The sequence below is a fragment of the Mauremys mutica genome, chromosome 2, assembly GCF_020497125.1.
Source record: "Mauremys mutica isolate MM-2020 ecotype Southern chromosome 2, ASM2049712v1, whole genome shotgun sequence".
NCBI classification, from domain to species: Eukaryota; Metazoa; Chordata; order Testudines; family Geoemydidae; genus Mauremys; species Mauremys mutica.
The window spans coordinates 88,780,390-88,808,367 of record NC_059073.1 but is presented as its reverse complement, the minus strand read 5'-3'; the positions used below and the strand labels follow the sequence as shown (position 1 = coordinate 88,808,367).

Here is a 27,978-nt window from a genome sequence, read left to right as displayed (position 1 = left end):
GCCCCAAATCCTCCTATGCAATTGTAGAAGCAAATCAGAGAGCTACACTAGAAAAGTCCACTTGCACCTCAGCCAGCTGCACCTCATCATATATGAACCTCCATATACACACCTCAAGGTACAACAATGAGCATAGTATATCAGAAGGAAGATATGGGAAGATCCACAGTACTTGCAGAAGTGATTGCAGTGTAGGGATATCCAGTGGGCTATGTACATAATCCATTTTGGATATTATGACCTGTCCCTTTGGATGTGCGCTTGAGAGTGGTCTAGACCTTTGAACTGGGAAGCCAGTTTCTATTAAAAATTTTAGCAATGAATTTAAGAACATAAGAACATAATCATTTACTGACAGGAATGCCCACAGGAACTGCAAGATGTTAACTAACGTTGGATAAGCTGTTACTAAATGTTTGTGCAATACCCATTCTGAATTCCTAGGGACAAGTAGTCTCACTGGCCACAGATGCTAAGAGTTGTGCCCATCCAGTGAAGAACTACAAAATCCACCACACACAATACTTCCCAAGTGTCCAATCAAAACAAATGAAGTTTTGAATATAAATATTCTCTATGAGTCACTCAAAGGCATGACTAAAAAACAATTATTTACAAAAATTATTCAGCCTTAGAGATTTTTTAAAAGGCAGTACATACTAACATATGATGGATGTAATTCAGCTTTCTACAAGAAATTATCTGGGACACGATGGCGTAGTCACATAAAGTTATATTTGCACTATTAATTGCAGAGTATAGGATTAAAAGGAATGACTCTGTCCTATCTCCTTTTGTTCTACTGGTTTCTGACAAGTAAGTTGATTAAGAGCTGGGAAAATTAAACCTTTCTATCAGCATCCTAGCCTGGATTTGATCTGAGCTCTAAATAAACCTCCATTGATTTTTGATGCAACTGTAGCAAGAATTGAATAGATTTATGGGCATGGAATAATCACACAATCCCAGATGAAGGATGTATAAATACATATGATCAGCAATTTCAGTAGCACCCTGAAGAGATCTATGACAGAGGCATTCATCACCTGGAGTTGAATTTTAACATGTGTGATAGGACTGGGAGACATGGAAAACTACAAATACAAGAATACAAATTTGTTAGGCAAAAAAGCTGGGTGAGTCTTCTGTGGCCTTTGTTCTATATTCAACATTTCAAGGCAATATTTTGATACCACTGCGTACAATGGATCAGTCCAATGCAAAGATATAATAATGATTTCATGAATCTAACATTTAATAAGGAAACCTTAAGTAATTTGTGGAAGAATAGTGAAAACGGCATTTCAACTAACAGATACTAAAATAAAGATAATTTGCTTAGTAATAAGAATATGGTTCAAAAATTATCAGTGCAGCCCCCAAAAGAGATGCATAGTAAATATTATTTACACCAATCAACTGATGTGGATCAAATATTTCCATAGTATAGTGAATCCACTGGTTCCAATAACAATTGGAGAATTCTTCGCACATCCTTTCCTACATGCCTTTTAATGGTAGCCTGTTTGTGCAGTTTCTAACAGGGAAAAAGTTTTGAATCATACAAAAAGACTAATTACATCTTACAAATGGAAAAGTTTTAGTACAAGGGAAGAGCAGCTGGCAGTTTTAAGAAAAATGAAGCACCCTATCACAAATAAAGAAATTATAATTGCTTTTGCTACTGCTGTAGGAAAAGTGACTGAAGGAAAGTCATTGGCAATTGACTAGGATTTTGCTCTAGAACTGGCTGAATATGATCTGCAAAAAAGATCAGATAAAGAATAGTCATGGAGATGGGGGGGAAACTAAGGCTAGAGGAGAGGTTTTATTTGCAATAACTTTGGGAGAGCAGAACACTCGTATTAAAGCTAACAAAGGGCATGGAAGTGAGGCAGACCTATTTAAAGCTTTCTACTAGCATTAGGGTAGCAACTTATTAACAGTCAAAACTATCAGCAACAAAGCACTGGCATAAATCTCACAATCACTATATTCCTAAACATTCAAAGAACAGCCAAAGGAACAAAGAGATTCAGTGCATTAGTCTTTCAACTCTGTAAAACTAGCAGGTTGACTACATTGGGATACTCAGAAAAATTAATGAGTTAAAACAAGATGTGAATTCAAAGTGGATTAGTTAAACCACAATAAACACTTGTGTGGACAGTCACATTCAGAATTACAGTGGATTTACTTCAATTTCATTTTAGAATTAATTAGCCACTTGAATTCTGAAGGAGAACATCTACACAGGAATTTAATGCCATTTAACTAATCCACTTTAAATTCACCCCTTTATTTAATTTGGATGAACATTGAGTGTAAACCCTAGATGAAAGCAAGCTACTAGATAAGATTACAACACAATTATATGTGCACATCACAAAACTCTCCAATAGTTTTGGACAACTCAGCATAAGTGGTGGCCTCTGCTCAATTTTTTCCAATTGGATTTAAGGAACTCTGTATTTCTTGTCTTCTCTTTCTGTTATGGATTTATTATTTCCCCTAAAATGCCCACAATTCAGTCTAGCAAAATATATTATTTATATAAAAGCCAGTGGCTGCTTGACTACAGGTACCAGAGACCATTCCCAACCCGCCCACACACTGCCTCTTAACCTCACTACTTTAGCATGACCAAACAGAGAGTAGATACATTTTAGGCTCAGTCTAAAGATTGTCCCTCCAGATCTGGATTGTGGTATGTTGGCAGGGCAATTTGGGGAGGTCTGCACCACTGCTGCTCATTCTGCACTTGTTCTGTGAATAAAGTAAGGACTTTAGACTTCAGGGCTACCAACCCTGCATTTTTCATGAGTAGTTCAACAACAATTATAAAAACTAGGACACATTTGGATAACATAACTCTCTTTTTCCTCGGGGTTAGCACCTTTATTTCAGAAAACCCGGCAATAGCTAAGGCTCAATCACAAAAGACTGTTGAGAATAAAGCAATCTATCAGAATTTCACAACAGTGAAAAGCTGAGGGTGTGGTACAGTGGAGATGGGTGAAAGAAAGGAGGAAATTTAAAGATTTGGCTGCTTTGGACTCATTTTGAATACCCCATCAAGTCAGTGTCTACTACCCACAAGGTCTGTGCACCCAGTATTGTGCTGGGATACAAGGGGACACTATCTATCCAAAGCCAGAATTGGATCCTATTTGCAGATAATGCATTCAAATTATCAGTAAATTTAATCTAAGGAAATGGCATGTTTTTCAAATGTAGTTTCAAATGACTCATTTATTGGTCTCTGACTTGTGACTCTTAAAAACAAGCTGGTTTTTTTTTCAAAACCTACTAAAACTAAATGCACAGTAGCCCAGTATACTAAACATTTACTTTTTAATGGGTCAGCTTTCTGTTTTTATTTGTCCCAGTTTTAGTCTCCATCAGGTTTTTAAGCTCACAATAATCAACTTCTAGGTGTACACTGTATCGCTGTGGTCTCTCAGTGACAAGAACAGTTGTCTTAGATGGTGGGGGGGAAATGAGAACAGAACAAATTTGTTCTTTTCATCATTGGTCTAGAACACGCTATTGATTAGAAGCAAATATTAGCTAGAAAGTAGTCTAAGGGAATCCATAATTGCTTCAACCCTGTTCCTCCCAGAAGATGCCAGCACCGTTTGGGAGACAGAGTTAGGAATTAATTTGGGGGTGGGGAAGGTGGGAATTAGCCAGAACCACTTTAAAATATCCATTTGAATGACTCTGACATATGTCCTTGACACACCTTTATACCATGTGGTGACAACCACAAAGTTACTCTTAACAATGGCATATCACCATTAACAGTCTTTGAACACTCAACACAGAACATCTCCTGGTATCCAGCTTGCTCCATGGCTAGGGCAGAACAAGGCAAAGGTGGCTTAAAACTATCCTTGCATATTTCCAATTACAGATCTGTACTGTAATTTGATATACTACCATTCTGATAGTTTTGTACTGTATGAAACACCCTCTTTTCCCAGTTTGCTGTATCATTGACAGTTTCTTAAAATAAAAGTGACAATAAAAATTGTGCTAGAAACCATTATAGCAGAGACTTCATATAGATTGTTGCCCAGGGAAGGTAGATTCCTTTCTGGGGTTTCCCACTCATTCCTGTAGTTTTGTATCTTGGTTTGCAATCTGCTCAATGCTGACTTCATTGACTAACATATAGCAGGGACTACAGTTTACTTAGTCTTGAATATATCAGCGGGATAAATATTAGGGAGGGAGAGGAATTATTTAAGCTTAGCACCAATGTGGACACAAGAACAAATGGATATAAACTGGACACTAGGAAGTTTAGACTTGAAATTAGATGAAGATTTCTAACCATTAGAGGAGTGAAGTTCTGGAACAGCCTTCCCAGGGGAGTAGTGGGGGCAAAAGACATATCTGGCTTCAAGACGAAGCTTGATAAGTTTATGGAGGGGATGGTATGATGAGATTGCCAAATTAATTGCCAAAATTAGGCTATTGATCTTTGATTATCAGCAGGTAAGTATGCCCAGTGGTCTGTAATGGGATGTTAGATGGGGTGGGATCTGAGTTACTACAGAGAATTCTTTCCTGGGTGCTGGCTGGTGAGTCTTGCCCACATGCTCAGGGTTTAACTGATCACCATATTTGGGGTTGGGAAGGAATTTTTCTCCAGGGCAGATTGGCAGAGGCCCTGGAGGTTTTTCCCCTTCCTCTGCAGCATGGGGCACAGGTCACTTGCTGGAGGATTCTCTGCAGCTTGAGGTCTTCAAATCACAATTTGAGGACTTCAATAACTCAGACATAGGCTAGGGGTTTGTTACAGGAGTGAGTGGGTGAGATTCTGTGGCCTGCATTGTGCAGGAGGTCAGACTAGATGATCATAATGGTCCCTTCTGACCTTAAAGTCTATGAATAATTAATTTATTGTAAAGTGCTTCTAATTGTCAGATCACTCTTGCTGTCTCCTGGACTGTCCTTAGCAGGAAAGCTGTTCAAACTTAGTGCAGGGCCCACAAGTGGCGTAACAGGCCATGATTTGAAAAAAATGCTTATTTATCACGTGGTGTGTCCCAGAATAAACTGCACCTTCATCTATATTATCTGGAGCTCTGCACAAAGTGTCCTCCTGAACGACACACTTTCACTGTGTTCTGATACAAATCTTGTACTCTAATGTATTAGAGCTGGTCAAAAAATGAAGGAAAAAACGGTAACACCACCATTGACTTTTGTTGTTGTTCAGTGAGAATTTCAAAATTGAAGAACATTGACTAATCTCTCTTTACTAGCATACACCCAGGGGCTAGCCCACTGTGCAGCCAAGCTATGCTACATTCTCAACTCATATAAACAGTGTCAGCTTTCCTGTTTGCTGAGGGACAGTTACTATTTAAGAAAAGCACCTATTTCTACATCATAGCCCTCTTTAAAGAGAGAGAAAGACACCCTTAGTACTGTGTATTTCAGTTAAACTAAATGTAAAGTGTTTAGCCTCAGCAGAATTAAGCCCCATAAAATCTACATTTATAATACAAACACTGCTTATTCCACTACTAATGGCCAGCATTACAATACACTTCATATCTCAAGGAAGACACTCCCAGGGGATCTCCCCTTGCAAAGGAAAGCAGCATACTACACCACTTAGTATCACATCACACATTGCTGAACTCAGAAACCAACCACTGACCCAATGATAGATTTTTCCAGGCTTAAAAGGTCCATTCAGTTCTAGATAGTATCAAGTCATTTGTTAGGCCACAACATTTTTCAGTGAAATCCTACTAGACTTAGCCATTTCCCCAATAATGAAAAAAGTAACTCTTGTTGTGAGTTGCAGTTTTTTGTATGGAATATGTTTGTATAACCACATAAAGTTCCTCTAGAGACAAGGGCAGCACAAAGAGGAAGTTATAAAGCTACCTAAGTGCTTGCTTAACTACCTACCTGCTGGTAATGGTGCTGTGTTTTCACTGTATGAAGTCTTTGCACTGACATGAACATTTCTGTCCATAACCCCAGTTGGGCACACAAACATTGCCATGAATTGTTAATTAAATCTGATAGCAGCTAATAAGAAGGGTTGTTTCCCTGAGGTGGATTTTTATACCAAGCACCCCCTACATGCTCTAATCCTGCTCATAATCATGACCTACCTGCACCTGTGAGGGGTGAACCAGTCAATCAGGAAAAGAACCTATAACTGAGCAGGCTACTGTCTATTTGGGTTCTGAGGGAGCCCACACATCTGGATCACATCAAAGGATACAGCATTCAGAACTCACAGTGCATCAGTTTATATGCAAACATTCTTTACAAGTCAGTTCCTATTCTGATCTGTTTTCTTGGTTAGATCTTGCAGACCCTACCATGTATCCTCAGATAACAGTCACTGAATTGGTGTTTTGGCTGAAGACCCTATCAGGTGTTGTCAGATAAATGTTAATGCACCGATGCTTTAGGCTGGCTGTGATCCACTTTCATAAAAACCTCTCCCAGAGCCTGTTCTTTTTTTTCACTCACCACTCATTTGTTTGATATTCAAGAAAAGGTTCATATTGCATTTGGATGTGAAATAGAACTGAGCAAAGAGATGTCAGGAGAAAACAGATGCTGTAGAAAAATACAGAGAAAAGGTTAGGGGTTTTTTTGTGTGGTTGGCTGGGGTTTTTTTCAAAGGGGGAAAATTATCACAGCTGATCAGAGTAGTTTATGAGATTTCTCCAACAGTCTGAGATATTAGCAGATTGGCAGTAAAATGTGTTTCCCTCAGCCAGCAATATGAGTGGCCAAAGCAAAGAGGGTCTGGACAACAATTACTACACAACTAGGTTGACCTTTTGGGTGGGAAAGCAGCATAGTAAAGATGATGCAATGTATTATGACATTTCACAGTCTGCTGGTGCTAGTAGATTGTGTTCTCTCTGTAAATATATCACAAAAGAAGGAATATAAATTACTAGTCCCAGAAAAATCAAACATTATATCAATCTGCTATTGCCACTTTTTTCCAGTGTATCAAGAGTGTTACAATATTTTTTGCCATGATGGTGCACAAGCACATTTTAATGTAATAGGGTTTCTATGCAATACCACCAGGAGCCATTGCATCAGAAACACCTCAAAATCATCATTACAGGCAGTCTTGATCAAAGGATTGTCCTATAATACTGGGAAGATCTTGAAATCCTCTCACGCAATGTATGAAAATAGTTACCGATGCTAGGGGCATGGTACCGATCTCCGTTACACTGGTATAAATCAAAAGTAATTTCAATGAAGTCCAAAGGCCTGAATTTCTCTTCTGTTACACCATTTTTACACTAGTGTGATTCCACTGACTTATACAGAGTTACGCTAACAAAGAATTGGTGCAACAGTGTGGAGAGTTGGGCCCAAACTCAAGGAAATCAGGGTGAGACTAGAGCACATCCTGTGTCATTATGGTTTCTTCCTAGGCCCCACCTTTCAAACATCATTCTTTGCACTCAAAGTGATATCAATGGAAAGGCTCAGAAAGCAATAGCCCAGAACTTTCACAAGGTAGGAAAAACAACATTCCTTAGAAGTGTTGAGGTTGATTGTGTCTTCTTTTGTCTTGTCCTGTAATAGGAACAATATTCGTGCTTTGGGATAGCCTCAATAAATTACTTTTGTGGCCATCCAAATGCATTGCTCCAGAATTTAATCACCCACTAAACCCTCATCTGTTCTTCCATCTTTAACGCTGTCATTTAAACAGCTGACTCAATGACATTTGCAAGTATGTAGGTTTAAAAAACAAAATCTATGTATGAGTGTTTGAATAAATGCTGCTACTTCTTCCTCTGTCTAAAACTTTAGTTATTTGTGCTTGAGGCCTAAAATTAGCATTTGTGCAGCATGGTCCATGTCCCAAGTGTGGTGTGAATGATCCTCACCTCAGTGAGATGTTTTTGGAGCATTTCTGGGGGTTTATGTTCTTCTTATATATGTGATACACCCATTTAGAAACACTATCGCAGACATTCAGTCTCAGGCATATTAACCTTTTAAATACATGCAATTTTATTAAAAGTTTAAGAGGTAAACAATTTTCTTTTAAAAATGTCTGTGCTGTTCTTTAGATGGGAGTTAAAATATAATGGCCCAACCTCCCCAAAGGGGCTTAAGTATTGAATCACTGAGAGTCACAGTGCCTTACTTTTAGGTGCCTAGAAAATCATAGGGACAACACTGCAATCCACAAAGCCTGAGTTAGGTGCCTAGACACCTATGCAATTAATGGGAAATGAGAGGTGCCTTAGACTATGATCCATAAAGCCAGCACACTAGGTGAGGGGCTGCCTAAAGTAGCTAGGGGGAGATGCCAGCGAAAGGAGTGCATGCTAAGCCCTAACCCTCTCTTGGAGTACACTGACTAAGTCTGGTCTGCAGGGATGAGCCATCTCTGCTTGTAATTCACAAACTGGGAAGAGAGGCATTTGACTGCCTAAGTTATGTGTGGGGCCTGATCAGAGGTCACCTAACTCCACACAAAACAGCTGGGGGTGAAGGATGAGCCCATCTTCCTTTATAGCCTGTAGCCCAGTGGTTAAAGTACTCACCCGATGTATGAGAGGCCCCCAGTTCTGCCTGACAAAAAAGGACTGGAACAGGGATCTGCCAACTCTTAGGTGAGTGACTCTGTAGGCTAGAGCATTCTAATATGCACCGGACCAATTAATTATTATTCAGTTAATGTGGAAGAGGTTGAAGGAGCCCTATATCAGAATATGCCACAGCCTAAGGGTTAGGGTATTAACCTGAGATGCAGTGGACTCCTGTTCAAATCCCTCCTTCTCAACAGGTGGGGGTGGGGCTTGAACTGAAGCCGGTTACCCACAATTTAGATGAATACCTTAGCCATTGGGCTAAAGGTTACCAGGGAGGTGATTCTTCCCAGCTAGGTGTGTGTGTGTGAAGTTAGGCAGGCTCTGTGCATACCTCTATTGGATCATGTGGAACTTGGTGGCTGAACAGTTTGTTTTCTCCTGGTTCACAAATTGCTCTAGGACTTAGGCAGGAAATAGGCACCTGGGTGCCTAGAACAAGGCAGCAGTGCACATGCCAGAGACAGAAACATGGGGAGTTAGGAAACTTTTACTGCAAAAACTTGGGCACAGAATGAGTTTTGGCACGTGCAGGGTTAGGCAACAAAGAGGGAGCTTTGTGGATCACAGGGGTGCTTAAGTACCTTTATGGATCTGACCCAAAGTAACAAGTTTAGTGATTGGTACTTCTATGCAAAACACACAAGTAATTCTAAGAGTCAAATCTTCTACTTCTACTCAGCTGGCAGGATAGCAGCAAATGTGTGGGGCCTAGAAAGGGGTGGGTCAAATCTTCAGGGCTAGGTCACTGCTTTTAAGTTTAAAAAGGTTCAGAAACTCATGACTTAACCAGAAGGCCCAACAACTGATCCATTTTTGAGCTGAAATATCTCCACTCACTGATATTATTTCTATGGTTCTCTTAAGTTCCCAGAGAATCACTTGGCTGTTGTGCAAGCCAGAGCCAGGAGAGATTCCACAGCTGCAGAACCCCACTGATATTTAGTGGCAAGCAAAGAACTGCATTTTTTTTTCCCAGAGCTCAGCTGTGTGAAATACACTGAATGCAAAATCATGGGTAAGTTACAATGTGTTAATTACACTAAATGCTTCTGTAGTATGACACAGTTCATGATATTCCTTTGAAAATTATAGCTCATGCACCTACTGTAGTGAGTAGGCATAATTTCTTCATCTTTTTATGCAGAAATTAAGAAGAATGGAAAGAATCAAACCTTTCAAGTTAATTGCATCCCAGTCAGGCTTTTATTATCTGAAATATTTTGATAATCTTTGAGCACCTCTAAAATCTGACAAAGAGGTAAATGGCTGGCATGAATGGCTTTCTCTGACTGACATCAGGAACTGACCTGTCAGTCAATGGGAGCTTTTGGCTGCTCCTAGTGTTATGTAAGGGTTTGGTTGGAAAATACAAATGGTCACACTTCACATTGCAGTGAATGGCTTGATGAATGCTGTTCAGAACAGAGAGCTGCTTGCTGCAGCTAGGAGCAGGCTAGTTGTGGGGTCTGAGGTAGCTGTAAAGATAAATAATGCATTTGTTTAACACATTTTCTTTGTGTTAATGGGAAAAAAAACACAGTGGTCCCTGTGAAGTTCTTCCTCTGATGATAGGAAATGGCACAGAAAATCTGTGGGGCTCCCTGTTATGTTCAGTGGGGTTCCTCTCAAAAGTTTGATTTTTATATCATATTGGATGAATGAGATGGGTAGAGTCCTGGATTCTGCTCTCGTGAAGAATCACAATTGGCATCCATGACTGGAGAATTGCAACTGGTCTCTGTCACTGTGGAGCTTCCAGGGATTAGCAGTCTGAGCAGTCTACACTTGGATTTTACACAGTACTTACCCCCTTCTTATATGTAATTCAAATGTGACAGCAGAAGATTTGATAGAATGTAAAACAAAATAGATGTAGAACTCTCTGGTTAAGGAATATGAATTGATTGTTTTATAGTACTTCTGTGTCATACTATATTTATGCATAGGAACCAAATCCAGGTCACAGTGTAGCGAATGAGAGTTTTGCCATTGATTTAAATGAGACCAGGTGTTAAGAATACTTAAGACTTTCTAAATCTATCCGGCTAGAACACTAAAGAAAGGAAGATCCACTGAATATATACTAAGAATTGATGTTACAACATGAAGTCCTGTGTCTTTTCCCTAAAATGCTTTCATTTGACTGCAAAAATACATATTTACAATTTTTGCATAAAATTTGTTTAAGAATGGATTGCTTTTAAAAATAAGTCAACATGCTTCAATACCAAACTGAATATTTTACGTGTTTTCCTTTTAGTTACACAGGTGCAGTATAATGGAGTGTCTCTCTCTCTCACACACACACACACTTTTGTTTTGAAATAAATCACACAGTCTGCCCTTCATGGGTAACTTACTTGCAGCAGAAGGAAATGAAGAAATAATCTTCATAGTTCTTATTGATCTCGCATTGCATTATCACAAGCTGGGAAGTCAAGCTATTTATTGACTGAACTCTGGATAGCCACCTCTAATTAGCTCAGCTTTTGCAAGCAAACGTTACAGTGCAGTGAAAATACGGCAGGCTGTCAAAGTGTAGGAAGATGTGATATTACAAAACAGCTGTCATTTTATTCTTTACTAAATAAATTTAAAATAAATCACAGTTAACCTGACTGTATTTGATGCCTAATCAGAAGGTGTTGGCTAACATGTTCAAGATGACACTTTTCTCATTCTTAGTGGTAAAAATATCTAACAAATTTTCAAAAATTCTTCAGTATATTTCATCTTGAAAAAATATGGCAGAAATCAAGGAACTGGAGACACCGAAAATTTGCTTAATTAATCTGGATGAAATCCTGCCTCCACAGACTTCAACAGGGCCAGGATTCCACCCTCTAAGTTAATATTTAATGCAAGCAAACATAACCATGCAGAATAAAGTCACTAAAGCCTACCCTGCATTCCTTGTGCACCCAAGTCTCACACTGAATCCAAGCTTTGGGTGTGCAAGGAGTACAAGATTGGGTCTTGCACTGGTAAATATAACAATGTAAGGCCCCCAAATCCTCTAAGCTCTTCTGCTCTGGCCATTGCAGAGCAGAGTCACATAGACATCCCTGGAGAACTCCAATTAGGATTGAGGCCTAATATTAGGCCTCCTTTTTTCTCTCTCTCTCAAGTTTCTCTTAAGTGTCTGGGTTCTCTCTCATTCTGTTTCAATGGGACATCTGTAAGAGCATGCATATTTTCAACCATAAGTCCTTCCTTCCTAAATAAATTCATTTCCTTTTTTCATATCACATTAGTTGCACTGCTAGAAACTTGTTGGACTTTTGGTGGCATTTTTCTAAGCTTCTTAAATTCACTACAGCTTAAGTTTATTAGATAAATATTCACAGGATTTTCTGTTTAAAACTGCAGCTTTCTTTGGGTTTTTTTATGAGAAAACCTACAAGAGTTCAGCCTGGATTGAAATGCCAAGTAACAACATCTGGGATTAACAAACATCAATTTTAAAAATAGCTCCTTTCAATTACTGAGCTGGAAATTGGAAAGTCAGTACAACATCAAGAGGCTGTTGTTGTTTTTTTCCTATTGAATGTGAATAATTTTTACAAGTGAGATGTGCTCTAACCTTTTAATTTACACCTTCAAGACATTTCACCGAATCGCTTACAATTCTAACTTCTTCCTGTTTATTGTATATGGTTTGCAAACCAAATTTTAAAGCCCAGAATAAACTTTGAGGCCTGATCCAAAATTCCTTGGCAACTCAAATGCTCATTGAAAAGAGCTGTAGTTGCCAAGGCCCTGATACTGAATTCCTTAGGACCAGATTTTCTTTAGCTGCCTAAATAACTTTGTAAATCTGGCCCTTAGTTAATACTAACCAGCTGGATGAACTGTGCCACAGTCACATTTTCTGATGATTTGTTCTCCCCCTCTATTAACCTAGCTCTTTCAGAAAGTAAAGAGAGGTGTTATTCTCCATATGGCTTTACCAGTACATGTATTTAAAACTCATATGGAAAAAAATGAGGTGCCTGTAGGAAAATTCCACAATGTAAACTTTGGTTTCCTTCCAAGATACAAATTCTAGCTTTATCTAATTAAAATATGGCAACCTAAGAATGATACAGTAACATCATTGTAACCACCCATCTCATTCTAAATAGCAAGTTTCTGTTTAATTAAACTACATCCTATTGAGAGCTCCTCATTTTCAGCAGGTTACATTATTTTAACAATAAAGAAAAATTATGGCCCATCCCAGTCTTAATGAAGTACACTGGCAACTCATGCATAAAGCTGGATTTGTTTGAGGTGATGACCTGCCTCTTTGAAGTACCCCCTTCCAAATAAGCCTTAACTTGACTCTTCATTGTACGACACCCAGCCAGAATAGTTTCCACTGTTGAATAAGCAATGTTAACTTGACCAAAGCTTGACTTTGAAATTTGCTGTCTATTGAGAACATAATTATTAAAACATGAAAGTCTAGTCACTTAGTTTTACAAGAAATTCCAACAGAATAGTCTATATTCTCTTTATTTGGTCAATTTTCTATTGCATTGTTCTTTTACAGAGTTCTGAGAAGTTTGTTGTCTTTTTTAATTAGTATATTTCTTAAGTGTATTTTATCAGCCCTATGTGCCCACCTTCATTTTGTGAAGAAATCACTTTGAAGACATCAAGGTAGAATAAATATCCGCTCGCTAAGGAAACAGCACTCTTTAGGACAAATTCTGGTCTTTGTTACACCAATGTATATTTGGAGTGACTCCACTGGCTTGACCACATCATCTGAGACAGATGAGATGGAGACACAAAGCTTGTCCCTAACTCCAACTACATGTTGGACAAGAGTGTTGATAAGATAGAACCAAGCAATAGAGTGTCTTGGGCAGAGGGTTAAACGTCTTACAAAAGTGATGACTAAGTGGACATATGATAGAGGTCTATCAATCATGAATGGTGTGGCAAAAGTGAATAAGGAAATATTATTTACCCCTTCACGTAACACAAGAACCAGGGTCACCCAATGAAATTAATAGGCAGCACATTTGAAACAGACAAAAGGAAGTACTTCTTCACACAATGCAGTCAACGCGTGGAACTTGTTGCAGGGGATGCCGTGAAGACCAAAAGTATAACTGGGTTCAAAAAAGAGTGAGAGAAGTTCAGGGAGGATATATCCCTCAATGGCTATTAGCTGAGATGGTCAGGGACACAACCCCATGCTCTGGGTGTCCCTAGACCTTTGACTGCTAGAAGCTAGGCTTGGATGACAGGGGATGGATCACTCCATAATTTCCCTGTTCTGTTAATTCCCTCTGAAGTATCTGGCATTGGCCACTGTGAGAAGACAAGGCTCTGGGCTAGATATACCATTAGTCTGACCCAGGATGGCCATTCTTATGTTCTTAAATTCTTAATCCTGCAGGATCTTTCAGAAAGAAAAAAAAGAGCTACTCCAAGGCAGTTTCAGAGTATTGGATATTGTAAGTGCTCCAATGTTTTCCTGGCCTGGAGCCCTATTACCCCATTCATAACAAAATTGAGGAAAGTGAGGATTATGACACATTCTTCAAAAGTTACCTCAGGCCAGATTTTGCATTACCACACATGTAGGAAGGAGTAAGATTGCATTAGGGCATCCCATACTGCAGCTCTAGGTATTTAGGGGAGCTGAAGGGCTATACCTGAGCTGCTTCTTCCTCCCCAAATCACTGATGGTGAGTGGACAGAGCCATGACCTGTCTTTTCTATGTACCAGGCAGCAGAGTTGGCTGGATGCATGGTGGGGAGCACAAAGGAGTGTCATAAGACCAGCCATATGGGCGCAGACCAATGGCCCATCTAGCCCAGTAGCCTTCTCTGACATCTGGCACTGGCTGCTGCTTCAGAGAGAATCAACAGAACAGGGCAGTTTCGAGTGATCCATCCCCTGTCACCTTTGTCTAGTCCCAGTTTCTGGCAGTTGGAGGTTTAAATTATTCTCCGACTCCTTCCTATTTTTCCTCTTTAACCAACTGGAAGTCCTAGAGGGCCTTAGAGAGGCTTTCCTTGGGCCTGGCCTGATGTGCCTGTTGGATGCACTTTAGGCTTGTCTAGACTAAGACGAAAGATGTGGTGTTGGAGCATATCTGCTAACACGTTTTAATTAGGGTGTTTGAAAAGTCAATTGTAGAAAAGGCATGCTGCCTTTAACATGAGCTACAATGGTTGAATTAAAGCTTCACCACAAATTTTATTTTTGCCAAACACCTATCCTTCCAAATGGAGAATATGTTTATGGTGGTCTGTAACTGCAATGTTTAACTGCAGTAATGTCATTTAATCTTATGTTTGAAAAGCACCATGCAAATGATGTATAAAAGATTTTTAAAGTTAGTGATAGTAAATTACCCCAGCCAAAATCTTCCCCATCTAATACAGGTATTTATCTCAGCAAGTAGAATTTGTTAGGTTAGATGTGAATTAGAAATTATTTAATGTAGATAGCACATTTCTAAAAGTAGATTGAATTTTCAATGAAGCTTTAACATTCTCTTGCCAAACTTCACACATCTCATTTGATTTCAGAAGAGAAAAAGCAAATGCTGAAATTTCCCTCACCACTTTCCATGGAGTACTCACAACAATAAAATAGAAGTATGTCTAACAATGCCAGCATGCATTTTAAGTAGAGAACAAATGCCCATTTCCTTTACAGGCGAGGAAGTCAAATTCCATACTGAATTTCATGCTATTTTTTTCTCTTTATTGGAAGAAATGTAAATTCTCTGTGCAAATTGAACTACTGCAGTAGTTCAGATAAACAGTGAAAAAGAACTGAGAAGGATGGAACTAAATTACTTCTGTCCATCTTAACATGGCTTTTTAATGAATTTTACTTATACAACCCTGAATCTTGCCACATTAAATTATCACTTCAGCCATGTCCACATACTTGTTAAAGTAGTTTAACCAAGGTACAGCAGGTTATGGTAATGAGGATCGTTGAAAGCAGAATGGTCACAGCAAGACTCAAAAGCTCCCTGAATTTAAATAATTTTTCTTCTAAAGTGACAGCCCATTAAATCCCTAAATTGTTTTATTTGCCACTTATAAGAGTCTTTGCTTAGTCTTTGAGGCTGACAGACTAATAAAACAGGCTTTGGAAAATGTTCAGCTTCTATAAAAATAGGGCTAATGTGACACGCACAGCTTGTGCAATGTGATTTTTTTTTATTTAGCTTAGTAGAAAGTGAGACTGTAGATCATGCAGTGTTTTATTTCTCTGAGAAGAAATAACATTTATTACTACATTTATAAAACGGTTGAAAAATGTAGCCATAGCAAAATGTTCTAGACAGTCTTAAAAAAACCAAACCTTTTCATCAAGAAAATTTCAGTATATTAATTTTATTTCATAACTGACTGCTGCTTGAACTTTTGAAAATGTTAACCCATTTTAGTAGTTCACCAACTTTCTTTTAATTCCTGTCAGAGTTCAGTACAAAGAATATTTTGAAATATCTAGTTGACAAAATTGAAATGGCTCTTATTTTAAATTAAATTGTGGGTTATCTTCCTCCCCCCTTCCCCCTTTAGATATCTTTTGAGTTGAATTTCACTCCCGTGAAAGCTCCAGCCCTCATAGGCTATGTCTTCTGACCTATTGAGAGTATAATCATGGAGATATTTCATATTCTTCTATAACATACCAATTTAAAGGAGTTTATAGCATGTGGTAATGTTAATTTGGTAACGTATCAAAATGACAAATGTACCATTTCACTTGCTGCAGAATTAGAAATATTTTTCCAATTTCCCTTCTCCATATCAAGCTCTAACTCCCATGTCTTATCCTAAGTATTCATTACTAACACCAGTAGGAAAGGCTATGGAGATTGCTGAAATTATTCAATAAAAGTGCTTTTCCAATTCTATTTCACCAAGAGGGTAAATCATCTACTTCTTTGAACAATCACTAGTTAATCTTCCTCTGCATCCTATATTCTTTTGTTTTTATATGGGCCAGAGGGTAGCTTTCAACAGCAGGACTTACTTATAATCTGCAGTGAGATGAGCCAAGATTTTCAAAAGTGACGAGGTTTTGGATACCCACTTGAGATTTACCATGAAGGGGGCCTGGTTTTCAGAAAGTGCTAAGTAACCACCCTCAGAAAATCAAGTCCCTGTTAAGGTGTCTCAAGTTGGCCACCTAAAAACTGAAGCACCTACAACCACTAGTCACTTTTGAGTAGCAGCCATGTTAGTCTGTATCCGCAAAAAGAACAGGAGTACTTGTGGCACCTTAGAGACTAACAAATTTGTTAGTCTCTAAGGTTTCACAAGTACTCCTGTTCTTTTAGTCACTTTTGAAAAGCTTGACCCAACCTTTTAAAAATTCTATGAATGCAGATAGCCCTGACATATACTGTGTGTAACCAAATTGTTTTCACTAGGGTTGTATGAGACTTACATTGGGGAAGAAAATGGCCCATAGGGCCAGATCCTCAAGAGATTTTATGGAAGTTAGGACCCTAAATACCTTTAGGGATCTGAGCCTCAGTGACTACGAGAGGCATTGAAACAACAAGGGCCATCCATTTTTAAGCACAGCTCCTCGTTGACTTCAAGATGAGATGCAATGCAAAAATGAATCAGCCAGTAACTCTGCTAGGTAAATGTTTTTGTTTTTTTGCTAGTGATATAGAAACAGTAGGATTTACTCATACCCTGCTGTGGATAAATGGGCCTGTTTTTATTTAAAAAAAAAAACAAAAAATAGTATTAAAATTTCCTTTAGAGGCTAGATAGGGGACATTTCACTTATTCTGCAAATTATAATAAAGTTTAAGAAACTTTCTTTTTGTGGGAGTGAGAAAGCTTTTGCATTGTCCACAAATCCAAGGAATGTTTCAGTAAAATTTACAAGTGAAGCATTTAGTTTTATTTTTAAACATAGCTCATTTTTAAGAGTCACAAGTCAGAGACCAATAAATGAGTTATTTGAAATGACATTTGAAAAACATACCATTGCAATTTCCTTAGATTAAATGTAATGCTCATTTGAATACATTATCTGTAAATAGGGTCCAATTCTGCCATTGGATACAAGGTGTCCCCTTGCATCTGAGTGCAGTACTGGGTGCACAAAATGTAAAAGCTTGTGAGTAGTACACACTGGCTTGATTAGGTAGTCAATATTAGTCCAAAATCTTTCCATTTCCTCCTTTCCTTCACCCATCCCCACTGTATCCCAGCCTCAGCTTTTCACTGTCATGAAAATCAGATTGATTGCTTTATGCTAGACTTAACTTCCCCAGTGACATTTTAGCTAAACATTCTAATGAGAGAAGATAGCAATTTCTAACAGTTTCTCTGAAATGCCTGCTGCAAGGGGTGGAAATATGATTTCTGCCTGAGACTGGGCTTATTCCAGGTAATAAATAGTATTATGAAATGTATAGTTTATTTGATCTGATGTCATGTCATCTGAGGCTGTGACTATTATTTTATGAGGCATCCCAAGTCAAAAGACTGGATGGATGTAAAGTATATTTTGGTATGACTGTGCTGTATCTCCATAGGAGCTATAGCAATTAAAGCAATCATTCATGAAAGGATATGAACTCTTTGCTGTACCTAAACCCAGCCTGAATGCTGATCTAGACAGACCTTACTTTTCTGCAACTCTATTTTGGTGCTTCAGTTTTGTATCAATATTCAGTCAGCAAGCACCTAAGTAAGCAACCAGTAAAAACAAAAACAACTGCTTGACTAGCATAGGTGTTTTTAAGTTGCAGGACAAACAAAATTTGTCTGGAAACCTGGAGTATAATTCAAAGATAGGTGTTGCCTCAGTGTAGTGGGCTTTAGTGCAGATTTCATTTACAGATTAAAACCCTTTGTTAGACAGCTACTATGATGCAATCTTTACTCTAGACAGAAAGTTAAGATGCCACCACTGATATCAGCACAAATACTACTACACCAATTGTCCAACCTAAAGAAAAGGGAGGAATTCATGATGTTGTATGTTTGCTGCAGCAATGACACCTGTGACATAAATCATCATATCTAGTTGTTGGTGGTGGTGGTGTTTTGGGGTGTTTTTTTTGTTTTTTTGTTTGTTTTTTTTTAATAAAAACTTATTTTTGTCACTCTTGACAGCCTGCTATAGAGAAGGGTTCTCAGTGCATTTTTATAACTTTGGTTATCTGTACGTACATTGTAGTGGAGTCTGAATTTTTATTTGATGTTTTTCCTCATAACTGATTACAATATTATGCGCTATTAACTTTTCCTTTCTTAAAATTAAAATGACTTTTTTCCATTGTTTTTGCTATACCGGACAACCAGTTTTATGCATTATGGATCCAGTTCAACAGAGTATTTAAGCATGTACTCAAGTCCATCTCTATTCAGCAACACAATGGTACTTAAGCTCCTGCTTAAGTGCTTTGCTGAATCAGGATTGACAGTCCACAGAATCTAAACACATTACCTCCTGCCAGAAAATCTATGGCCGATAGATCCTCAGTTGGTATAAATTGTCCTAGTTCTATTTCCACAAGTTGACCATTTGCCCCTAGTGTCCACTTACAGGCTGCTTCTGTCATGCTGTCTCTAAGCCATTAAACTGAAACTGGTCCATAATGAGAGATCCTGGAAATCTAGTGCAATTCTTCCAGCTTTGGGTAAATTCTCCCTCAGATTCTACGGAAGATTTTGGAAAATCCTTAGATTTTTGTTAGGAGAAAATCACTCAAAGCACATATGAAAGCAATTGTTTAATGTAATTGTATCTTTGTGGAGTAGCTTTAAATAAAATTCATGAACTTCATCTAAGCCTAATTCTTTTTCTTTTAATATAATCATCTCTAGAACTACAGCAGTCTCCCAATCCTGCTAAACTTATTTTCTCTCATCCCATCTTTGAAGAAAAAAAAATTATTTGCATATTTAAAATTTGCCACCTTATTCCAGTAGAATGTAATTTTAAATTAATCCAGCTGTTATGCACAGAGCACCTGTTCAGTTGTACGGAAGAATGAAAGGGAGGAGAAGGCAGCTGGGATGGGGGGGCAGTTGTTAGTGGGTTATAGATAGTTGTAGTAAGCCATAAATGCAGAGTCTCTATTCAGTCCATGATTTTTAGTGTCTAGCAAAGTTATGATTTAAGCTCCGAGGCTCATCTTTTGAAAGAGTTCTGCAGATTTCCTTTGAGGATGAGAACTGATTGGTCTGAATTACAGCAACCGCTTTGTGAAAAGTGTTCACCCACAGGTGAAATGGTGTTTTTGTCTTTTGTCATTTTCCTGTGTGAGTTCACTCGAGAGCTTAGTGATTGTCTGGATTCATCCACATAGCTGTTATTGAGTTATTTAGTGCTCTAGATGAGGTACATAACATGTTGTGTTAGGCATGTGTATGGATCTTGAAAAGTGTGGCGTAAAGGGTGTTGACTATTCTACCAGTGGAGATGTGTGGGGTGTTAATGGGCTGCCTCACCTTGAAATGTCCCTTGAAACACATGTTAACTACTTATGCTAAACAATCTGTTCCACCTTGTATTTAGCTGTGACACTCTGAGTATATTTCCCAGACCTGAAGAAGAGCTCTGTGTAAGCTGGAAAGCTTGTCTTCCTCACCAACAGAAGTTGGTCCAATAAAAGATATTACCTCACCCACCTTGTCTCAGCAGTGACATAGTTAATATTGACATTTAAATTGCTGCTATTCAGCTTTAATGTCAACATCCCACTGAGACAAACAGGGAAGGTGGCACCTCCCCATTATTTCATTGTGCATGCATGCTCAGAAAGATACCACACCCCTGCCTTACGTTCAGAAGGGTAGCTACACAATAAGAAGGGGTTTTTTTATTGAAGAAAAATCGATATACGTTTGGCAGACAACAATGGGGAGAGACCCTTAATCCATCCAGCTCAGTCCTGTGAAGTGTGGTGGACTATATGGCATGATCCAACAAAGTACGTAATCATGTGCTTAACTTAAAGCATGTGAGTAGTTCTATTGAAGTCAATGGGGACTACTTGCGTTTAAAGCTAAGAAAATACGTAAGTGGGTTGCTGAATCAGGTCGAGGTGCTTAGCACCTGGCAGGACCAAACTCATAGCGTGGAATTTCTGTAGCACATATTTCCTGTGGCTCTATCCAGAACTGCTCTTTGATATACTGTTTTCAGCTTCCTCCATTCCACATTTCTTATCTTCCTCATCCCATATACAGTAACAGTAGGGAGAGATTAGTATTGGAGAAATTAGCTTTAGGGTTTGTAATGATCCAACCACTCCCAGCCTTTATGCAGGCCTAATCTGATGGTATCCACTTTGCAAATTAATTCCAGTTCTGCAGCTTCACGTTGGAGTTTATTTTTGAAGGTTTTTTTTTGTTGTTGAAGAATTGCCACTTTTAGGTCTGTTATTAAGTGACCAGAGAGGTTGAAGTGTTCTCCTACTAGTTTTTGAATGTTATGATTCCTGATGTCAGGTTTGTGTCCATTTATTCTTTTGCGTCGAGACTATCCGGTTTGGCCAATGTACATGGCAGAGGGGCATTGCTGGCACATGATGGCATATGTCACATTGGTAGATGTGCAAGTAAATGAGCCCCTGATAGTGTGGCTGATGTGGTTAGGTCCTATGATGGTGTCCCTTGAATAGATATGTGGTCAGAGTTGGCACTGGGGTTTGTTGCAGGGATTGGTTCCTGGGTTAGTGTTTCTGTTGTGTGGTGTGTAGTTGCTGGTGAGTATTTGCTTCAGGTTGGGGGGCTGTCTGTAAGCAAGGACTGGCCTGTCTCCTAAGGTCTGTGAGAAGGAGGGATCGTCCGTCAGGATAGGTTGTAGATCCTTGATGATGCGCTGGAGAGGTTTTAGTTGAGGGCTGTAGGTGATGACTAGTGGTGTTCTGTTTCTTTCTTTGTTGGGTCTGTCTTGTAGTAGGTGACTTCTTGGTATCCTTCTGGCTCTGTCAATCTTTCTTCACTTCACCAGGTGGGTATTGTAGTTTTAAGAATGCTTGATAAAGATCCTGTAGGTGTTTGTCTCTGTCTGAGGGATCAGAGCAAATGCGGTTACTACTGTTTCTTTTGCTCTATCTGAGCATTTTGAAAAACTCCAGCATTTGCAACAGGTGTGTTTTGCAGAGATTAGTTTCTGGGAGCCTTTTATGTTAGGAAGAATTCCTCTAAGCCATCAGGCCCTCTTCTTTCCCAGGCCTGCCTGACACAAAGCTAATTTAATGCAATTAATGTACTGGTCCAGGAGGAGTAGAAGGCTTGCATGCATGTGTGCACCTACACACACACACTATTTGTTTTATTTAGCTGCTATGTTGCTCATTGCATTACTTTTAAGAGTTCCTGGCCTTTTCCAGCATGCACAACTTTGTACTGAGCAATCCCATATATTGGGAAAATAACATGAGGGGGAAAGGAGTCCAGGAGAGCTGGCTGTATTTTAAAGAATCCTTATTGAGGTTGCAGGAAAAACCATCCCGATGTGTAGGAAGAATAGTAAATATGGCAGGCAACCAGCTTGGCTGTTAAGTGAAATCCTTGCTGATCTTAAACGCAAAAAAGAAGCTTACAAGAAGTGGAAGCTTGGACAAATGACCAGGGAGGAGTATAAAAATATTGCTCAGGTATGCAGGAGCAAAATCAGGAAGGCCAAATCACACTTGGAGTTGCAGCTAGCAAGAGATGTTAAGAGTAACAAGAAGGGTTTCTTCAGGTATGTTAGCAACAAGAAGAAAGTCAAGGAAAGTGTGGGCCCCTTACTGAATGAGGGAGGCAACCTAGTGACAGAGGATGTGGAAAAATCTAATGTACTCAATTTTTTTGCCTCTGTCTTCACAAACAAGGTCAGCTCCCAGACTGCTGCACTGGGCAGCACAGTATGGGGAGAAGGTGACCAGCCCTCTGTGGAGAAAGAAGTGGTTTGGGACTATTTAGAAAAACTGGACGAGCACAAGTCCATGGGGCCGGATGCGCTGCATTCGAGGGTGCTAAAGGAGTTGGCAGATGTGATTGCAGAGCATTGGCCATTATCTTTGAAAATTCATGGCGAATGGGGGAGGTCCTGGATGACTGGAAAAAGGCAACTGTAGTGCCCATCTTTAAAAAAGGGAAGAAGGAGCCAGTCAGCCTCACCTCAGTCCCTGGAAAAATCATGGAACAGGTCCTCAAGGAATCAATTCTGAAGCACTTAGACGAGAGGAAAGTGATCAGGAACAGTCAGCATGGATTCACCAAGGGCAAGTCATGCCTGACTAACCTAATTGCCTTCTATGAGGAGATAACTGGGTCTGTGGATGAGGGGAAAGCAGTGGATGTGTTATTCCTTGACTTTAGCAAAGCTTTTGATACAGTCTCCCACAGTATTCTTGCCAGCAAGTTAAAGAAGTATGGGCTGGATGATTGGACTATAAGGTGGATAGAAAGCTGGCTAGATCGTCGGGCTCAACGGGTAGTGATCAACAGCTCCATGTCTAGTTGGCAGCCGGTTTCAAGTGGAGTGCCCCAAAGGTCAGTCCTGGGACCGGTTTTGTTCAATATCTTCATTAATGATCTGGAGGATGGCATGGACTGCACTCTCAGCAAGTTTGCAGATGACACTAAACTGGGAGGAGTGGTAGATATGCTGGAGGGTAGGGATAGGATACAGAGGGACCTGGACAAATTAGAGGACTGAGCCAAAAGAGTCCTGCACTTAGGACGGAAGAATCCCATGCACTGTTACGACTAGAGACCGAATGGCTAGGAAGCAGTTCTGCAGAACCTAGGGGTTACAGTGGACAAGAAGCTGGATATGAGTCAACAGTGTGCCCTTGTTGCCAAGAAGGCTAACGGCATTTTGGGCTGTATAAGTAGGGGCATTGCCAGCAGATCGAGGGATGTGATCATTCCCCTCTATTCGACACTGGTGAGGCCTCATCTGGAGTACTGTGTCCAGTTTTGGGCCCCACACTACAAGAAGGATGTGGAAAAATTGGAAAGAGTCCAGCAGAGGGCAACAAAAATGATTAGGGGGCTGGAGCACATAACTTATGAGGTGAGGCTGAGGGAACTGGGATTGTTTAGCCTGCAGAAGAGAAGAATGAGGGGGGCTTTGATAGCTGCTTTCAACTACCTGAAAGTGGGTTCCAAAGAGGATGGATCTAGACTGTTTTCAGTGGTACCAGATGACAGAACAAGGAGTAATGGTCTCAAGTTGCAGTAGGGGAGGTTTAGGTTGGATATTAGGAAAAACTTTTTCACTCAGAGTGGTGAAGTACTGGAATGGGTTACCTCGGGAGGTGGTGGAATCCCCTTCCTTAGAGATTTTTAAGGTCAGGCTTGACAAAGCCCTGGCTGAGATGATTTAGTTGGGAATTGGTCCTGCTTTGAGCAGGGGGTTGGACTAGATGACCTCCTGAGGTCCCTTCCAACCCTAATATTCTATGATATTGAAGTCCGACATTACGAGGCAAACAAAGCATCCTTTCCCAGCTACTGAAAGTGGAGACTCACATGATGTATCAAGTCGAAACAGCAGGGATCCTTAGGCAGCTCTTTGAATTTTTCTTGCCGCACGTTCTGCTTCTCCTCTAGTCAAGCTATCCAACATGCCCAGCTAAAATATTGCTCCCTTCACTCCCCTCACCGTTTCACACACTCTCTCCATATAAAAATCAAACTTCTCTTCCTTAATCTTGCAGCTCTGTGCCATCAACATCTCAATCTCCGTTTCCTCCCCCTTCTGTCATTCTGCTTTTTCTTATCATTTATTATTAGTTCTGTTATGGTAGCTCCTTAAATCCCAATCAAGGTTTAGGGCCCCATTGTTGCTAGGCATTGTACAAACAAGTCATAAAGAGAACTCGTTCTTCAGCCAGTTTGCAGTCCTGCCCCCACCTTCTGACAACACTTCTTGGTACCAATGCCACACCTTCAGCAGCACAGCTGTACCTATGCAGCTGCACCGCTGTAAGATCTCTTGTGTAGCTGCTCTATGCCAGTGGGGGAGAGTTCTCCTGTTGACATAGCACTGTGCATGCTGCCACTTATGCCAGTGAAACTTGCGTCGCTCAGGCAGGTGGTGTTTTTTTCCCTCACCCCCGAGCGACATAAATTTTGCCAACACAAGTGGTAGTGTAGACATGGCCTTACTCTCTGCATCATCCCATGTGACGGTGCATGCCTATTTTCATCCTGTAACTTCCCTTTCACAGTATCACTTCCTCTCTGATCCCACTTCTGTTTCTTTCCACTGCTGACATCCATGCATGCGCTAGCTTTTATCCACCCCCTCCCTCCGCCATTCTCAATATTACGTTAAAAATAATAATCAGAAGTTTTATTACATCAGGTCTTCATACCGGGATTATCTTTTTCATTTCTATGTGTCATGCTAATTTTATGATTCCACATCAATGTTTAATGAAGTTGGTTGCAATATTTTGCATATTCTTTTCTTCTTAGAATTGAAATATTTTGACCAGCCCTAATATTGAAATCCAAGCTAAATTGCTATTATTTAATAAGTGACCTACAGATTAAAGATTACATTGCCCGTTACCAGTGCCACACACTGAGTTGTCACATGAGAAACTTGATTGGAGCTGCAAGGTTCCAGACAGCTTAAAGATGAAAAGGAGAGTGTATACAGGGATAGACCCCTCCTCCCACAGATGCTCTGCTTCCCATTGGCCAGCTAGAGAGATGTAAGCTAATTAATTCTTGCTTCCCACATTTATTTAAACCCTGGTCTGGTGTTTCTTAGGCCTCTTGCCTCATTTTTAGTTGAGCTCACCATTCCCCACTAGGGACAAATTGCTGGGACCTAGTGGGTTGTTTTGTGGGTTGTTTTGGGTTTTTTTTTGCCTTCCTTATAACATCCTGGAGACACGCGTTAAGCAGTCATAGGATTTAGGAATTTAATATGAGGAATTGTATTAACTGTTTGTTCATCGCAACTTACAGCCAGCATCCAGCGCAGCTAAAAGGTCAAAGGACCAGCAACCAGAAAATAAGAGACATGGGATTTTCTTGGTGGACCATATGTCAATTGGAAAAAAGGAGACCTGAGGTTCTTGCAAACCAGGGTCCCTCTTTGGTACCTTCTTTACCTTCCACAGTGGGGAAGGTGAGAGGATTCAGCAGAGCTAGCTGAATCCTTGGCTAGGCATTTGGAGTGTCTACCCTGAGTTACGAGCTATATGATTAGATGCCTGAAAACACCACACTGGACAATCAGCCACTTAAATGCCCAGTCTGGGGAGATGAGCAAATAGCACCCCTCTCCAATGTTACAATTTGATAAAATGGCATCTGCCATTTAAAATCCATTCCTGTGTCTGTCCTAATTCTCTTTCATGTCCAGATCAATGCTAGAAGCTATTGAACTCCATCAAGTGCCACCTGCTGCTTTTTTGTTGTTTGTTAAATGACTGCTGTGTGAGCCTGACAGTAGTATAATTCTGAAAATATTTTAACACTGAGATCAAGTCATAGCTTTGGAATTTTCTTCTGTGTGATTCTATAATGTGTGTTAAAGCAGATTAGTAAGAAAAACACTATATCATTTGCATTCCAAGCGCACTGGTAAGGTACTTGTGTCAGACTCCTGAGCCATATCTGCAAATGAAATAAAAATCTAATAACAAGCATGTAAATATAATTGCACTTGCTTAATGGTAACCATCTCCTTGTAACCCACCATTTTCTTTTTCCTCTTTGTGACTTTAAGAAATATTTGGAAAATGTGTTTATGAATTACTTACCTGTGTTGAAGCTATTAAATTAGAGGCGCTTCTCTTCAGTATAAAAAGTAGATTAAAACTCAAGTCATTTCATGGTCTGAATCTGCAGAGTGTGTCAATAAAAGAGAAATAATGTTTGTACAGTTTAGTAAAGCATGCCAACCTCTCCTTTTTGTGAAAAGAATTTCATTCCTGAGTCCTCTTAGCTTCACAGCAGTATTTTTGTAATATATCATGAAAGAGGCGAAAATATCTGTATTGAGCTGCATGTATTCTTATCACTACCACTTACTAGATTTAAGAAACAGAGCAGTCAAAGAATCCAACAGAACTGTCTGAAAGATCAGTTATGTCAGTCCCAGCTTCTTTTTTGGAGAAATTTTTGTTTTCCTCTGCAGTACTATGATAGTCAGAATAGAGTAGCTTTAGAAGTTTTAGCTACTGTGTGTCTACTTCATATTATGCTGAGTTCACTGCTGGTTTTAAGTGTCAAATGCTGCTTGAGACATTTCTGTAAGCCTATTTCCTTTCACAGATGATTCAAGACAAGACTATGGGAGAGTGAAGTTCTTCTGCAAGATTACATCCATTGCTATATTAAGTGGCACAAAATCTCCTAGTCATTCTAGCCTTTGAAAATGAGGATCTAAACTGAGTGATTGTGCTCATATTCTTTATTTGAGTGGGTGGCTGCCACTCAGAACCTATCTTCATTGATACCAAATGACTGTGACCGTAAGAAATGACGGGGGGGGGAAAGAGCATACAAAAGAACCCTACAAGTGTGTATTTAAAACAGAAAAAGGTAGCGTGTGTGATGCAGTATGAAGCATTGTGTACAGTTAATCATTTTCCTTCATACATTTGTTCTGTTAGATGTAATAGCTTACTTGTAATCTAAAAATTAGCCAATTAAGAATGTGGTTTTCTCATTCTTTTAATTTTAGAGGGACTTTTAGAATTCTTAAACCAAACCCATTTACTGTGGAAAAAGCTGCTAATTAAAGATAACACATAAAACAATCACATGCTGTACTGAATATGGTTAAAGCCACCAATATACTGAATAACCTCAGATAAATTCAGCTGCTGATGGGAAAATATCCTGCTGCCTCTTTCATATTGCAGATATTTCCCTGTCAGTTTCACATCTATCCATTATTTTAAAATACCATAGTCCCAATGGCTTAATACTTGGCAACCAGCCCAAACCAAAGCATATTCCTCTTCATATTTTGGCTGTGACTTCCCCTTATGATGCAGCACTTCATGTTGTGCATCATAACGTAAGCTGATGTGATACATAATGTAACAAAAACATTCACTCCACCAGTAAATGATGCACAGCGACCACAACCCATATTTTTTTTCCCTTTTCCTTTCCAGTTGATATTGTTAATTTAAACTGCTAGAGGCTGGTCTTTCAACAAACTGTGATAATAGGTGGGAGTGGTAGGTTACCTATATATTTCAAATTACTATTCATTTTCTTCATGACTCTCCTCTTCAGTTGTTTTCCTCATTAATGGATATAGCAGCCCAGGATGAAGTGAAGCCAGCTAATATGCCAGGCATAAAACCTGAAGAGCTCTGTGTAAGCTCAAAAACTTGTCTCTCTCACCAACAGAAGTTGGTCCAAGAAAAGATAT

General features: G+C 39.5%; 1 protein-coding gene and 1 long non-coding RNA gene across 4 annotated transcripts in view; one reads left to right on the top strand and one right to left on the bottom strand.

The window, feature by feature from the left end:
* The window catches only part of LOC123364071 (retinitis pigmentosa 1-like 1 protein), a 58,058-nt gene extending 52,006 nt beyond the window's left edge, over positions 1–6,052 (bottom strand). For all 3 annotated transcript variants that reach the window (XM_045005845.1, XM_045005846.1, XM_045005847.1), the window contains exon 1: positions 5,935–6,052. In XM_045005845.1, the coding sequence (XP_044861780.1) occupies positions 5,935–6,031 (97 nt within the window). In that variant the 5' untranslated portion in view covers positions 6,032–6,052. The remainder of the gene's footprint in view (positions 1–5,934) is intronic.
* Positions 6,053–8,527: 2,475 nt separating this feature from the next.
* LOC123362749 lies at positions 8,528–27,276 on the top strand. The gene is made up of 3 exons (XR_006576547.1): positions 8,528–8,642; positions 9,486–9,636; positions 26,865–27,276. It is a non-coding gene; the product is annotated as an uncharacterized LOC123362749 (long non-coding RNA).
* Positions 27,277–27,978: the final 702 nt, after the last annotated feature.